Consider the following 16234-nt stretch of genomic DNA (forward strand, 5'->3'; position numbering starts at 1 on the left):
GGATCGAGACATCTGTGGAAAGTAAATGCGGGAGATAAAGGAAATAAATTGAAGCAACACGGAGTGAGTACTAAGCGTTGAAATTAGGCGCTGATTAAGGAAAGCTTGCGTGAATATAAAAGTGGCAGCGTGTAATGTAATGCTTCAAGGAACTTAACTTAAACTAAATAAGAATCGAATTGTAGCGCGGATTGGAAGCGAGAACCTTGTCTGACGACCACGCTGAAATCTGACGCGTATGAGAGAATACAGGGCAGGCGGCGGTGGAGTGCGAAATTGACGAGGAAGTTTTCGCGCGTTACCTTGGCAGCGCTCAGCTGAGGCGTCAGTCTGTTACCTCAGCTGAGACGCGTGAAGCATGCCGGGAGCGCGCTGATTGGAGCACAGCGCGACGTAAACAACGTGCGGCCATTTTGTAAAAGTACCGATCACCGGCTGTTCAAACAGGCCAGCTGAGGCATTTATCACACGCGCAGGAAAGTGAATGAAAGAATAAAACGAAGTGCGAGGAAAATAACACAAGTAAGCCACAGAATAATAAATCGGAGGCAGGAAAGACATATTTTAAGTGAAAAACAAAGTGGGAATATCCTTTAAAAATAAATAACATGGCAGAATGCAATAATATATGTGCCCCTCCACGTTTTTTGGATGAGCCCGGAAAACCCACCATGAAGTGGAAAAAGTGGGTGAGGGCTTTTGAAAACTATATTGTCTCTATAGATGGAAAAAGTTTCGATGCAGAAAGAAAATGTTCTTTATTATTCGGACTATTAGGCAAAGCAGGTCAAGATATCTTTGATAGCCTGCCTGAATATGAAAGTCCACCTGGAACATTTATTCCCCTGAATGAATATCAGGAAGCATTAAAGAGATTGGAAAGGCAATTTGATGAGGAGAACAACATTATGGTTGCAAGGCATAAGTTTGCTCAGAGGAGACAACAAGAAGGGGAATCTGTAGAAGACTATGTTGCATGTTTAAGAGTCTTAGCAGTGGAATGCGAGTATGAGGAAATGACTGATATATATATCAGAGATCAGATTGTATTTTATTGTTACACGAAAAAGGTGCAAGAAAGACTGTTGGCATGCAAAAGACCAACTTTACAGGAGGTCATAGATATTGCAAGAGGTATAGAGAGGTCTTTGACTTCCACTAAAGAAATATCTTCTACAGGAAATAATTCTAATGTATTGTATTTGCAGGAAAAGAAGAGGGGTGATGGTAAGACTATTGAAAGGAACATGAATGAGAGAAAAATGGGAGGTAAGCAGCTATGCTGTTTTAGATGTGGATCGAGTGACCATTTAGCAGATTTTAAAAATTGCCCTGCCACAGGGAAGAAATGCATTAAATGCAAGAGATATGGCCATTATTCTACACTGTGTAAGACTAAGAGAAGTAGCGGTAACACTAGTATTAACACAGTAGGAAATTTTGATGAGGAAATGTGTGCGAATTTTGTTTTATACATAGAAATGGAAGATGGTAAAATAAAGGGTCCTATTAGCGATGTCAAGATTGGGGAAGTTGAACTTAAATTTACAGCTGATTCAGGTGCCCCAATCACTACTATATCAGATACCCTTTTTGAGGATAAATGGAAGGGTGTGGAATTGACAGAGTCCGACATGAACCCGAAGGCATTTGGAGAAAAAGACATAAATATGTTGGGGTATTTCATCGACACGGTAACCTTCAAGGGGAGAGTGATTGAGACAAAGGTCTATGTTGCAGAAAAGGGAAGGATACTGGTGGGATGGAGAGACTTAGCCCAACTGGGAGTGGTTTTGGTCCCGGGGGCAAAGGATCCTGTGATACTGAGGGAAGAATGGGTGAATAGTATTAATGAGGAGAGTGAAGACATGGATCTAAATACTGTTTTTCAAAAGTATGAGGATGTGTTCAAAAATGTAATTGGATGTGTAAAGGGGTTCAGTCACGACATAAAATTGAAAGGGAATGCAATTCCGTGTAAGCACAAGGTAAGAACAGTGCCCTTATCTGTAAGAAATGAGCTAAGGGAGGCGCTAGAAAAATTAAAAGAGGAAGGTGTGATTGAGGAAGCAGAAGAATCTGAATGAGTTTCTGCTATTGTGGTGTCCAAGAAGAAAAAAACAGGGGACATCAGAATATGTGTGGACCTGAGGTCGCTCAATAGGAACATTATAATAAATTGTCACCCCCTTCCAAAAATACAGGACATCCTTCAGTCAACAGCTGGGTCAAAGTACTTTTCACTCATAGATTTGAGGGCCGCGTACCATCAGGTGTGCCTATCAGAGAAATCTAAATCACTAACAACTTTCATCACGCCGTTTGGAGCATTTAGATACGTAAGACTTCCATTTGGCCTGGCGTCATCTTCAGGAGTTTTTCAAAAACTCATGCATGTTTTGTTTGGAAAGGTGAAAGGGGTAGAAGCCTTTCAAGATGACATTTTATTACATTCTAAAACTGAAAGTGAGCACGTAAAATTGATAGGAACTGTTCTGAGGATCTTGAGAGACAAAGGCATGACAGTTGCTAGAGACAAATGCAAATTCATGACTAAAGAAGTGGAATATCTGGGACACGTCCTAAATGCCGATGGGATTTTGCCCAAGGATGATTTGGTTCGGGCAATAAGGGAAGCTCCAGAACCAAGGAACAAGGATACACTCAGGTCATTCCTGGGCCTGAGTGAGTATTATGCAAAGTTTGTCAAAAAGTATGCAGAAATGGTGAGTCCACTCAGGAAGCTACTCAAGAAAAACATGAAATATGAATGGAATGACGATCAGGTTGAAGCCTTCAGACTGGTCAAGGAGGAAATAGCCAGGGCGCCAGCGCTGAAACCGTACGATCCACAACTAGAGAATATTGTGACTGTGGATGCAAGCAACGAAGGGATAGGAGCTGTGTTTTGCCAGAAGAAAGGTCATGAAGAAAACACAATAGCTTTTATTTCAAGACAACTAAATGAAACAGAGAGACATTACAGCACTATTGAAAGGGAGACGTTGGCTTGTGTGTGGGCTGTACACAAGCTCAAAGACTATCTATGGGGCAAGAGTTTCAAACTAATAACTGATCATAAACCCCTTGTGCACATGATGGACGGCAAGGGTCGAGGCAATGGCAATGCAAGTTCCAGACTAATCAGACTAATGTCGAAACTTCAAGAATTCAACTTCGAAATAGAGCACATAAAAGGAGGAAAGAACAGCAGAGCAGATTGCTTGTCCAGACTGCCAGTGAGAGAAGTAAAAGATGAAGAACAGGACGACAACGAGTGCATAGTTGCGCACATCGATGCAACGGTAATGTGCGAAGGATCAATAAGTAAAGATGAATGGGAAGATAGTGAGAAAGAAGATAATGTGTTGATAAAAGTGAAAGAATATGTGCAATCCAAATGGCCACATGTGAGAAACATACCTAATGAACTAAGAAATTATCAACAAGTGAGCGATGAGTTGACCCTTGAAAATGGGTTTTTGAAGAGAGGTGAAGTCTTCATACCACCATTTGGGCTCAGACGGAAAATTATTCTAATGGCTCACAGAGGGCACCCTGGCACCACGGCCACTAGGAATGTCCTGAGAATGCACTATTGGTGGCTGGGGGTGGACAGCGAAGTCAGGAATCTTATTGACAAATGTGAGCAATGCTTGAAATCTGACAAACACTGGAGAATGGAGAGAAATGAATTGCAGATGGTACAAATCCCAGATGGCCCCTGGGCTAAAGTGGCAATAGATTTTGCAGGTCCTTTTAACATTTTGCCCAATGAATGCAAACATCTGATTGTCCTAATAGACTACTACACCAAGTGGGTGTGTTACAAATTCGTGGAAGCAGTTACTACACAGGTAGTGATAAAGTTCCTAGATAAGATTTTTGAAAGAGAAGGACAACCAAAGGTCATCGTATCCGATAATGGGTCACAGTTGATATCACGAGCTATGGTCGAGTTTCTGGATAAGCGCGGAATAAAACAGGAAAAAACTCCTCTATACAGTCCCAAGAGCAATGGTCAAGTAGAAAGGGTAAACAGGTTTTTCAAAGAAGGAATCCAAATGGCTGTGGCAAATGGCGTGAATGTGAAAGACTTTATTAAAACCAAGATCAATGCGTACAACAATACGCCAAAGGAAGCAACGGGGTTTACCCCGTTTTTCTTGATGAGAGGAAGGGCATGCAACAATGCCATGACACCAAAAATAGATGTGTGGGAGGAAACAGCTGTTGAGGCAAGACAAATATGCGACAAAGAACTAAATGTGAGGGAAAACATAATATGCAAGCAAGCACAGAATAAAACGTATGCTGACAAGGTAAACAGAGCTAAGGATAAGATCATCACACCAGGTGATTGGGTACTAATAAAAAAGCCTGGATTAGTAAACAAAGGAGAGTCGAGACTCAGCAAACCAATGAAGGTTGGTAAAGCGTCAGGAGGTGCGGTGTTTGTTGAAGGAGAAGGATGGCGCAGTAAAGATGACATAGTAAAACTGAAACCAGGCCAAGAACAAATCATTATGAGAGAAGATGAAGAGGGAGACAGAGGTCTTGATGAGAGTGTCCTAGAATGGGATGATGTGTCTAGTTGCTCAGAGGTGTTACATTCTAGTGCAAGTCGAGGACAGATGTTAGATTCTAATAAGAACTTCACCAGGCTCTCCTCTACCATGGAGGATGCTACTTTTGCTCAGGAGGATTCAATGATAGGCATTGAAACAGAGAGGAGTGGAAATACAGTAGCCGGTATGAGTGATGTTGGCAACCACCTTGGGGGGGAGCGAACTTCTAGAACGGGCAGAGTAATAAGAATGCCCACCAGACTGAAAGACTATGTTATGGAATAATTTCTGATTTGTGTTTTCATGGAGGAAGGGAGATGTTGTGTATTATACTGTAATGGGGCGATGTTACGTTAGTATGTTTTCTAATTCTATTAGCAGCGTCACATACACGTCACATTGGAATGTTAGGAATGTATTTATGTGACGTCATCTGTGCTAGTTGACAGATGACAGCTGCCGTTGTTGACACCAGTTGTTCCCCGCCACCGCGGGCCCTTGTGGTTAATAAATACTTAATGAACACTTCATTCATCTCTGTGTTCTGAATGTTACAACATGTCACTGCAATTAAACATATACATCATTTAGGAGATGTAGCTGCAGCAGCTTTGAGTTTGTAGAGGGTCAGAAGCGGTTTCTTTGATCCAAAAGTCTTAATCTTCGATCTGGGACCGGCACCTCCAAGATGGCGGCCGCGCCGACCACGGGTCTTGTGTTACTACCCATGTGTACGCGAGCACAGCCAGGAAGGTCTGACATGCGGAAGTGTCACGGGTCTTGTCTAGCCGGCCGCGTCCTTCTCTATGGTGTACGCGAGCACAGTCAGGATGGTTCCACAGCATGCAGGACGGTCACGGTCTCGCCCTCTCTATGGTGAACACATTTTATGACCGGATATCCGGTGTAGGATGTAAACAGGAAGTAGTTCCCTTGGCCAATCAGAAGCCTCGCCAGGGAGCTCCGGAGGAACAGCTGCTGCGCCGGGCCGGTTCATGGGGAGGCGGCGCGGCCTGTGGGGGCGGCAGTGACCCCATGGAGCCCGCGGGCCCTCCGCAGCATGTCATGGCCGAGGTGCGCATCCGGAGCGGGAGCGGAGGCTCCCGGGGGCCCGAGATGAACGGGGCCCCGCCGGGCCCCCGCGCCGGCCTGGGGAGGCTGCAGGACAGCCGGAGCCTGGATGGCATCAGCCGGGCCTGCAAGGCCGAGCCCGGCCGCAGAGCCACCATCTCCAGCGCCCTGGAGCTCGAGGGCACCGTCAGTCACGAGGGCGACCTGACCCACTTCACGGCGAACAACCTGCAGCTGCGGATCCGGCTGAGCGCGCTGCACGGGGCCCTGCAGGGGCTGGACGGTGAGAGGGGGGGACGCTGTGAGAGGGGGGCTGGAGGGTGAGAGGACTGCAGGGGCTGGACTGTGAGAGAGGAGGGAGAGCTTGAGGTGGGGGTAGCACAGGGAGGGAGGTAGAGGGCTGGAGGGTGAGTGAGGGGGGGTAGTGGGCTGGTGGGTGAGTGAGGGTAGGTGGTCCGGGAGAATACTAATGGGGATGGAAAGAAGGAGGGGTAGATCTCCAGGGTCTGGACGGTGAGCGAGGGTTGAGGGAGAGAGCAGTCAGGCGTGGACAGTGAATGAAGAGCGGGGATGAGGGAGAGGGCTGCAGAGTTTGGACAGTGAAGGAGGTGCTTGTAACTGAAGGATGGTGATGGTGGAGGGGCGAGTGGGGGGCAAAGTTTGCGTGGGGTGGGGAGGTAGAGGCCTGCTGGGGCAGGTCAACATGACTCCTATTCCATTTGGAGTCAGGTGGCCCAGGCTCTTTAACATAATGGTTCAATGTATTTATAACCAATAAATGCATAACTTAATTCACCTCGTCTGACTATTTTATGAAATGTAACATCGGGCCTAACGAAGACAGCTTGGGGGCTTTGCAGGAGCTGGCCGCTGAGTGCAGGGGGTGTCGGTGGGGGAGGCGTGCAGGGCCCGGTAGTGGGTGTGCCAGGACCGTGGACAGTAACTGAGGGCTGACCCTAGGGAGGGGGAGTGCAGCCGGCGTGTGAGCGGGGGGCTGGCGTGCACAGCTGTGGGAGGCACAAGAGGTATCTTCAGACCAGGCGTTTGTTCGAGGTCCCACAGCCATTGGGCCCCTGAGTGTCTTTAACCCATGAGCAGAGGGAGGGGCTGGGGCAGGTGAGTAGCAGGAGGCGCGTGAGAGGGCGCCTGGGGCCAGAGTCGTGTCTGGGGAGTTTGGGCTGCACAGCTCCTGTCTGATGGCGGAAGTGAGCGCTGACTCTGTCTCCAGCGATCAGAAGAGGAAGTGCGGCCGGGTGGAGAGGAGGCCATCGAGTACCGGCGGCATGGACCCGTGTGAGTCACTGAAGGGTCGCCGAGCCCCGCTGAGGGGGTGTCTAGGTGTGGGAGCGGAGCTCAGCCTGTGACCTAGCACAGGAGCGCTGATCGACCCTCGTGTTGCCTCAGTCGCAGCCAGGAACGGGTGTTGGATTGAATATCCTCGATTTCTGTTTCGTTTTTCTTGGGCGCACAACTCCAATTGTGGTAGTTTTCATTTTCTTTTGCTTTCATTTACAAACACACAGAAATCGGCTGCCATGTGAAACGAAGCCGCTTAGATCAAAATATAGACATTTAAAACATGTCTGCAGGCAATGTTGTCTCAAGCGCCGTAAATCCCCGATGCTCGTTGCTGTGTTTGAAATGCAACAAGGTATTGCACAAATGCTGAAAGAATCTGCAGATGTGATCTGTGACATTGGCTGCCTCAAGGGGAAGTGGGGTGAATTACATATTGACCCCCGTAATCCAGCCTTTGGCCCTTTGCCACATATAAGTCCGGTTTCATGTTCTACTACTAGTATGGCTAGAGCTGGGAAAGATGCACGTTGCAGGCATCATAGAAAAGATTGGAGGACCTCTCTGTGGGTTTCTCCCAATTGTTGGTGCAAAACAACCCAGCCTTGTCTGCATGTGTGATGGAATGCGGATGCCAATTCAGGCTATAAAGAGGAAACACCGCCTGCACCGATGGTAGATGATATTGTTGCCGAAGTGGAGCCCCAAAGTATACTTGAAATCAGGATACTTTCAAATCTATTTAAACAAAGAGTCAAGATGTATAGCAACGTCTTCTACCCATGTAGAATTGCTGCAATAGCGTCAACGGAACATCAGTATTGCCAGTGCGTCTTTCAGAACTGTATCAAAGAATTGGTGTCTGGTCTGCAGTGGATATTTAATGTCGGTGGTGACTTTTTGGTCAATGGCATTTCCACTGAACAGCACAATGAATGCATGTGAGCGCTGTTTGAACGGATCAGAGACAGTGTGCTGACTGTCCACCTGGAGATGTCCAAATTCCTTGTGAACAGTATCACGTTCTTTGGATATGGTCTCTTCAAGAAGGATGTCTGACCTGATCCAAACAAAGTCCAAGGTCTCCAGTCAGGGAGTTTCCTGTAAACTGTTTCCAAGGTCCTGAGTTTCTGGGACTTGGCCGCCTTCTGTGTGGTAGGTTTATACAGAACTTGACGGATCTGACCAAACCTTTGAGAGACCTGCCAAAAATGTGTACTCTGTGAGTATGTGAGGTAAGCCAAAAAGAAGCATTCAACAGTTCAGAGGTAACCCTGTCAGCCGACCTCACTGAGAAGTATTATGATCCGACCAAGAAAACTGAACAGGTTGCATCTTAATGACATCTTGGTGTGGGTTGCATATGCAAGTCGAGCTCTGTCAAACTGAGCAGAGGTATTTCCAAATAGAGAAGGAGACAATCGCAGTGCTATGTGGCTGTAGCCATTTCCACCTCTACCTCTGCGAAGCACCTTTCTAGTGTGCACTGATAACAAACCTCGGGTACCCCTATTTCAAGGGTCCGAATCCAAGCCATCACCTCCGATTGAGAAGTGTCTTTTGCAACTTCACGAGCACTCTTTCGAGGTGGTGTACCATCTAGGACAAGACAATCCTTTGGATCATTTGATCTGCCACTACGAAGTGGCAACCATGGCCGAACGAGAACACACCAGAGACACTGTAGAATCAGACCCCCCAGGATATAGCGGCATAGATTTGCAAATTTAGCGGCACACAAATGGAAATTTAGCGGCACAAAAATGAAAATTTAGCGGCATTATTGCGGCACTTTATTTTACTGTTAATCATTCCTTTTTAGCCTTAAATCTATGCAAACTAATTAAGCAGAGTATTTAACTATGCAATAGGCATTATTAACGGTATTAGAGTTTATTTGCTATATTCTCCTTGGCGGTAACATTCCAGGATCATAGGCTCAGTCAAGCACAGGAAGACCCCAGAGACGCCCCTGATCATGGAGACCCCACTGAGCACTGACCATGAAGACGTCAGGGACACCTCGGACCATGGAGACATCATGTCCTCACCCTCTCTTCCAACAACAATGCAGTTACAGGAAAGAGTTTAAAATGTTTAAAATGACAGCGCTATTATCTGGCCCACTCTGTGAAGTGGCGCTAATGTCTTTGCATGGGACAGAAAACACTGGTCACTTTGCAAACACTATGTCTAGTTGCATGCAGTTATTTCCCATGTATTGTAATGTATCTTGTATTTATTTACCCCTGCCGTCCCGAGGCTGCAGCTCGAACATAATATGCCAGAGAAAGACCACATTTCCAACAAAATGCTTCTTTCTTTTTTGGATCCATTTCACAAGGCAACGAATGAAGGAGATGAGAACCGCTTGCTGAAGTCACGGGCTTCCTTCAGCAAGCTTGGATGGGGGGCATAGGGCTCCACGGACCACTGACCAGCAATGCTCTACCCCCCCCCCCCTTAATTCCTGAACCTGCCGACGGAACAGAAAATGCCCGAGAAAGATGCCTTCCCCAAAAAATGTTCCTCTCCTATTTTTCATTGATTAAATGTGGGAACGAATAAATGAAACTTGAGAGAAGGCAAGAACCGCGTGCTGAGGTCACGGTTTTCTTCCAGCAAGCTCGGACGAGGGGAGACGCAGGGAGCTGGGTGGAGGGTGGGTAGGAGAAGTTCCCGCTGCCCCACAGAACTTTCAAGTACTCGGCTTCCTGGGGGAGGAAGGGTTGTAATTCTACACGTACCGAGCCCTGCGCTCTCCGTAATCTTCCGAAATGTGGCTTTATTTATACAAACGGAAAGAGCACTTTCTCAAGCCGAAATTCAAACACGGCTTTCTCAGAGACTCGCCTCATCTTCCAAAGCGCATGGACCTAAATCCCCTAATGCGGTACAGGCGCGCAGCAGGAGTAAAGAGGCGGCGATTACCGCTGTACAGTGCCACGTAGTGACGTGTGCGCGTACAGCCAATAAGGTGTCACCATTTTTTTTGCTGCCAGCCGGAGTCCATTTTCGCGGCAAAAATGTTAAATATCGCGGCCATTGCACCCTTCAGCTGATTTCGCGATTATTTTGCAAATCGCGAAATCGCGAAATGCTGGAGGGTCTGTAGAATACATTTGGTTGGTAGTCATCAGCTCCCTTCCGAACATGATCACATTGGAAGAAATAAGCCAGGCCTCCCTTGTAGTGAATGCTTCCAACATTTGAGAAGAGCCATTGAGACAAATAATTGGCGGCCCATCTTTAAACAGCAGGCTAATAAATTCACAGATAATTGCGTGTAAATTCAAGCAATGTAAACATCCGACTGGAATTGTAAGCAGCTGAAGATGGCCGACTCCTTAGAGGCAACCCGCCTCCAATTCTGTGCTTTTTGGTACCTCGAGTCGTGTAGGCTGTACATCGGAATAGTGATAACAAAAATGAGGCCTCTGCAAAAGGTCTGGTTTCTTGACCCCGATTCTTAAGTGGCAATAACTTGCATCAACAACACATTGCAACCCCCTTGTAGTGTCGGTCGGAGCGGACAGGAGCCAGGACACCCCCGCCTCCATGGAGCATATGAAAGCAGGACCCCCGATACTGCACATCCCCACTAACCCCAAGCATTTTTACAGTTGGATATACAGACTGATTTTATGCCACTGTGTCAAATACTGTGGGTGCCAGTTCATATTTATATAAGCCACCAGTTTCACAGTAGTAGGGGCTATTTTGGCTAATAAGTAAAAGGTAGTTTTATTGATCACAAAACGGAAAAAAGTTAGTGTTCCCTTTTTAATTCATTTTTTTGCATTCTGCTTATTTGATTCTCGAAGGCTTTAACATACAAATTTAGCCTCCTCATCTGAAACTTCCACCCCTTACCTCTCAACCCTCTTGCCATCCTATAGCTTCTCTCACCCTCCCACACCTGCATAAAGTTGACCTCTGTTCACAAGATCTATTGTCTCTCTCATGTCCCCTCCACAAACTTCTGCAGTGACTGCTTTGCCCCACACTCCCATACACAAATTCTAAAGGATAAATCTAGGCCACCACTCACCCATTTGACTCTGTGCCCTACATTTTTATATGGAATGATACTATCTATCTTGATATTAACGCCTTAACCACAGCGGTTTTTCCGCCGCAATGCAGGCGTTCTAAAGGGTGGGTGGGGCTGCGTCGGCTGTTGGTCGTGTGCTGCACTGGGGAGGGAGTGCTGGCCGACGGGAGCACGGAAGGGGTTAAGATGCACAATCGCAATATAACTGGTTAGATTAATGTCAGAGGGAGAAGGAACCACATACACCAATGATATAGTATATCACAGTTGATTTTATATCGCAGAACAAAAGTAGGACAAAATATATGCAATGGCCAAAAGAATTGAAACACAGTTGTGCGTAGTGTCCCCAGTGAAAACGGGAACCTAAAATATTGGTGCTTCAGTTTTTTACAGTTTCCAAAATACTATGAAAGTCGACCATTAACACCTTGGCTGCTGTGGCTTTTCCCCTCCTGTGCTGAACTTTTATGAATACTATTGTTTCATACCGAGCTCAGCTTGTCATAAGCATAGCTCAACCGTGCCTCATGATGAGCTGAGCTCGTCATGAGCATCGAAAGGGTTAAATGTATACAGTGTAAACAGCAGCTATATACAGTGATACACGCATGTTAATGATTCGCTTCATCTTCGTGTCAACGACGTTCCGACACTCTGCAGTGCTGGGTCTCATCAGGGCCTAAGGATGTAGGGACATCTGGTGATTAGACTGCGCAGCTGCGTGAGGAGTGTCTGCCACACGTGAGTGAATTAAAAGAAGAAGATACTCGCAATGGGACCCAGCCGGGTACCCAAGTGAGTGGAGTAAGGGGCTGCCAGTCAAAGGATAGCACAACGCTAGGATGCAGGTGGTGGTACACTACATCTTGTGTATGCTGATAGTATAGTAGGGGACTCTATTGCGATGTTCACCGGCCTAGAAAAAATTCCAGTGTCCTTAATAATAAGGTGGATTGGGTATCATCGATAAATTTCTAATCTAATTGTGGTTAGCCTTCGGGATCGTGTGGCCGTAGCCTTCATTGTTGCTAAGTAATCGCTGAAGATCAAAGTCCTGGAGTGTAAATGCCACAGTTCCCTCAGCGCTCGATGGTCCAACGCGCAGACTGCAAGGCAGCGTGAATCAGCCTTGCTCAGTCGTCAAATGACGTGATTTTGGAAACAGTGTAAAAAAAACTGTTACATATTGAGCACCAATATTTTAGGTTCCTGTTTTCACTGGGGACACTACGCACAACTGTGTTTCAATACTTTTGGGCATTGTATATATTTCGTCCTCCCTTTGTTTTGTGATATAAAATCCACTGTGATATACTATACCATTGGTGTATGTAGTTCCTTCTTCCTCTGACATTACTCTAACCCGTTATATTGCGATTGCGCATCTTAATATCAAGATAGACAGTATCATTCCACAGGAACCACTGTTTCTGATAACAATTTAATAACCCTGGTTCCGTAGTAAGTAGGGTCCCCTTGTTCTGGTTTTCTACATTTTAATATGTTTGTTTTGTATAATGTGCTGCGTGTCAATGTACATAAGGGCACATTACATTGCTGAATGGATTGGCTATACATATATAAATTAGAAGTGGGTGGAACTCGTGAAATTTGACTCGGCAGAATTATGCATGATTACATAAAAACTCAGTGAGATTCCATGGAGTTCGGTAGGTGGGGAGAAATAGGCATGCCGGCGGGAGCAAGTTCCATCCTGAAAAAATCCAGTACGAATTGCACCATTCAGCGCGCCAGAGGATGCAGCTATTCAAGTTGATTTTGCTGTTGCTCAAGTAGATTTTCCACTCGGACAGCAGCCTTGTGACTTCCCACACTAGACAAATCTTGCTGAATGGCCTCCTAGGGACTGGTCATCATGCTAGAGGGCTCAAAATATTGCTCACACGCACCAACTTACTGTTCTGGTGGCAGAATTTGTCCAGAGCTCAGTTTACCAAGAGTAATGTGGAGTTTCCACTGTTCCGCTGGAGCAACGGAATATTCTGCCCACCCCCAATCTGAACACGGAAAGAAAATGCATACAACAGTTTTGAGCAGTAAAGGAGCAAAAATGCTTTATATAAAACTGATAGAATGCCGCTGTGATGGAGTCGTTCACCTCTCTCTTGAAAAAAGCATACGTAAGGCCCGCTCGGGCACATTTCAAGTATCAGCACTTCTTTGTTTTCCATTGGTTCTACGTAGATTTTTAGGTCTCGCCTGGCGAGACTTTTAGTAAGTGGGCTTCAAAAAGTTGACCACATGCTCTTTGTGTGGTCTAAAGCGTGCGGTTACACGCACGATACACGCACAGGCTCCATCTGCCTTTCCTCTCTCCTCATGGCCCATTAAGCGCATCGCTCACGGGCACCCTTGCATCGCGCACACATCGCACACCACTCACCAGACGTGCCTCCTTGTTTTTTTTTGTAACAACTCTGCTTCTTTTGTTGTGCCTAACTTTCTTGAACACATCTTGGCAGAACATAAAGGGCCATGGGAGGTAGAGCCTTAGTGAAGTGTTTTCGTTGCTAATAAGTCCCTGTAGGGAAGTTGTTTTCCAGTTGAGGTTCCGTGATGCATCAAATTGCATTCTAGTTGGGCAGACTCTCCTTTCGATTTACGCCTCCCTTGCTTATATGTACTTTTTCACTCTATGGCTTTGTGGACTTTTGTTTCCACCAAAGTGAAGGCCAGTGTCCTCGCAAGCGCACATTTGCCTCTCCCTGTTGTTGTGCACACATTCCTGCTCTGTTTATTTAGTTTGGTCTAACAGCACATTCGGCAGATGTCTTTCCTGCCCGTCATGGCTGAATGTTGTCGGCATAACGCAAGCATTAAAAACGTAACCTTGATCAGTGCATGGAATCGGGAGTGTCTGCTTTCTTCACTTGGAATTCATTCCTCCTTGAGATAAGATCCTTGATGAAATACGAACGTTTTAGGAAAATATTGAAAACTTGGTTAATTAAGCAGGCCTATGACTAACTTTGATAGCAACTGCCTCTATCTACCTCAGCGCCACAAGACCTTTTCTTTCGGTGTACGTGCGCTCAGTACATTTCCAAAAACATAACATTTAGTTCTAGGTTTTTTAACAACCCATTTTGTGTCTGATACTGTGGCTTTTCTGCTTTCCGTACATTGTTCATCATGAGCGAACAGATGAACCTTCCTCCCCCTTTCTGATGTTTGTTCATTGGTAGAGATTGAACCTTTAGTCTGTCTTCAGATAGATGCAGATTGGTGCACTTATCCTGGGTCCAAGATTCACACTGATGTGAATTAGCTAGTGATAAAGCGCCCCTTCATAAATTTTATTTGGCAAACACCCTACATTAAAATGTTGTGCTTCTGGGACTTTCTTGGCTCTAATAGTCATGATACACAGTTTATCCAAGATATTTAAAGTAACATTTTATTCACTATTGTTCTTTAATTTTGTGGTGTTCTTTCACTTGTAGCTGACAACTCGATCCAAAGTCCAGGCCTACAGAGGCACAAAGCAGACATCCCTCCCATAGACCCAGACGTGCTGAAGGACCTGGAAAAGCTCACGCAAGATGTCGCTCACAAGGTGGATCAAATGATGAAGAGCTTAAATTGTACAATTCAGAATGTAAGTTCCCTTGTGTTATTGTGAAACCTATAAAGCAAAATTATGTTTTGTATAGAGGAGTTGTACACACACTGTATTGTATGCGGGCTCATTATTTTGGATGGCTCAGATATGATTGTGTGCATTAAACAAGGAGGTGTGAGTCTTCACCGCTATGTCTGTAACAATCCAGCCTAAATGAGTCTGTGAAGCAGCTGTGTTGTGAGTAGGGGAGGTCAGCAGGTACTCTCACCTTCTTTGTAATGCGGCTTGATTCATGTTCTGACTCCGTTTTCATCCATGGAAGGCCAATGCCTGTTTATCAAGGAGATGGGTTTATTTGAGCACAAACCAACTATTTCGGTCTGATGCGCACACTTTAAATAGTCAGGCTCTTGGAATAATATATTATGCCTCTGGGTTGATTTTAAATGGGTTCCCAGTCTGCAACTCCTTATGACAATCATGCTGTCTTTGTTAAATAATCCTTCCTAATATAAATTCAGTTTGCTGTGCACATTCACGCGCTATCTTTACCAATATTTCTCAACCGAGATAAAGCAGTGAGCAGCCGTGGTATATGGTGCAAACAAATGCACACTTTTAAACATAAATCCTAGGTGAACCGCAGAAGTTCAATACCAAGTGACCGAAATGGGAAGCCTGAAAATAAAGCAAATTATAGTTGACATAGTGCAAAAAACGCCCGAAAACAAAATTAGAGTGCAGTTTTAGTCTTTTACCCGTTATTTTTTCTTTTTTTTGTAGAAGATGCTTGTTGCATAGTGATTTATCAACAGCATTTTGTTGCAGCAGGTAGCTTGACATAAATATGGTTAAGTGAGCTTGACAGAACTTTCTACTGGCTTCCCTGACACTTCATTTTTTATTTAAGATTAACATCTGAACATCAGTTTATTAAAAATGCAATGCTTTAAATAAAAGTGAACCAGTAAAATATTTATTTACATACTCTTGGTGTTTAGCAGACTGTGTTTCCTCCTTGAGCAATGCTTTGCAGAAACCAACTTCCTCTTTCAATACGTATTTTTATTCCCCTTTTGCTGTCATCAGTCATCTTGTAGCTAACTGTAGAACAAATATTTTTGCCCCCTATTTAGTTGAAGATCCAAATATTTCTGTGTTGGGGCTTGTCAGCTACTCCACGAGGAATCTCTCGTTAGGGGTAGGGTCACAGTCCCAGTCACATTCCCCATGACCCCCCACCCCGACACCTGCATCCTCTGTTCTAAGGGTCCCCCACCCGACCACATCCAGCCAAAGAAGCCTTACACCAAAAGGTACCCCTCCATCCTCAGCCCCCCACCCGACTTTGGGGGGTTCTGCCGACAGTGCCCAGGTGTCGCCCAGCTATCCAACTTACCTGCCTAGCCGTTGGTCGCCTTCGTCCAGCTTCTTGGTCCAAGCCTGCAGCCTCTTTCTGAAACAGATGACCTCCAAAAGCATTGGGCGTCGGACACTGATTTGCACCATGCACCCTCCCGCCCCTGGTGGTGCAGCTCCCCCCACCCCCCAGGCATTTGCCCTAAAAACGCGGGTATCTACCTGCAAACTGTACCTCTTCGATGTACCCCTGGCTCCACTGGATAGCATTGGGCCCAGTGATCTCTGCACCCGGCTACC

The 16234-nt window shown here is 45.8% G+C and overlaps 1 protein-coding gene across 1 annotated transcript; it reads left to right on the plus strand.

Moving 5' to 3' along the window:
- The first annotated feature begins 5434 nt into the window (after nt 1-5434).
- Nucleotides 5435-14650, plus strand: LOC147658883 (BLOC-1-related complex subunit 6-like). The gene is made up of 2 exons (XM_086952066.1): nt 5435-5922; nt 14457-14650. Exons 1-2 carry the CDS (start codon nt 5442-5444, stop codon nt 14633-14635), a joined length of 660 nt encoding a protein of 219 aa, XP_086808192.1. The 5' UTR covers nt 5435-5441; the 3' UTR covers nt 14636-14650.
- Nucleotides 14651-16234: the final 1584 nt, after the last annotated feature.

The sequence above is a fragment of the Lissotriton vulgaris genome, unplaced genomic scaffold, assembly GCF_964263255.1.
Source record: "Lissotriton vulgaris unplaced genomic scaffold, aLisVul1.2 SCAFFOLD_2725, whole genome shotgun sequence".
NCBI classification, from domain to species: domain Eukaryota; kingdom Metazoa; phylum Chordata; class Amphibia; order Caudata; family Salamandridae; genus Lissotriton; species Lissotriton vulgaris.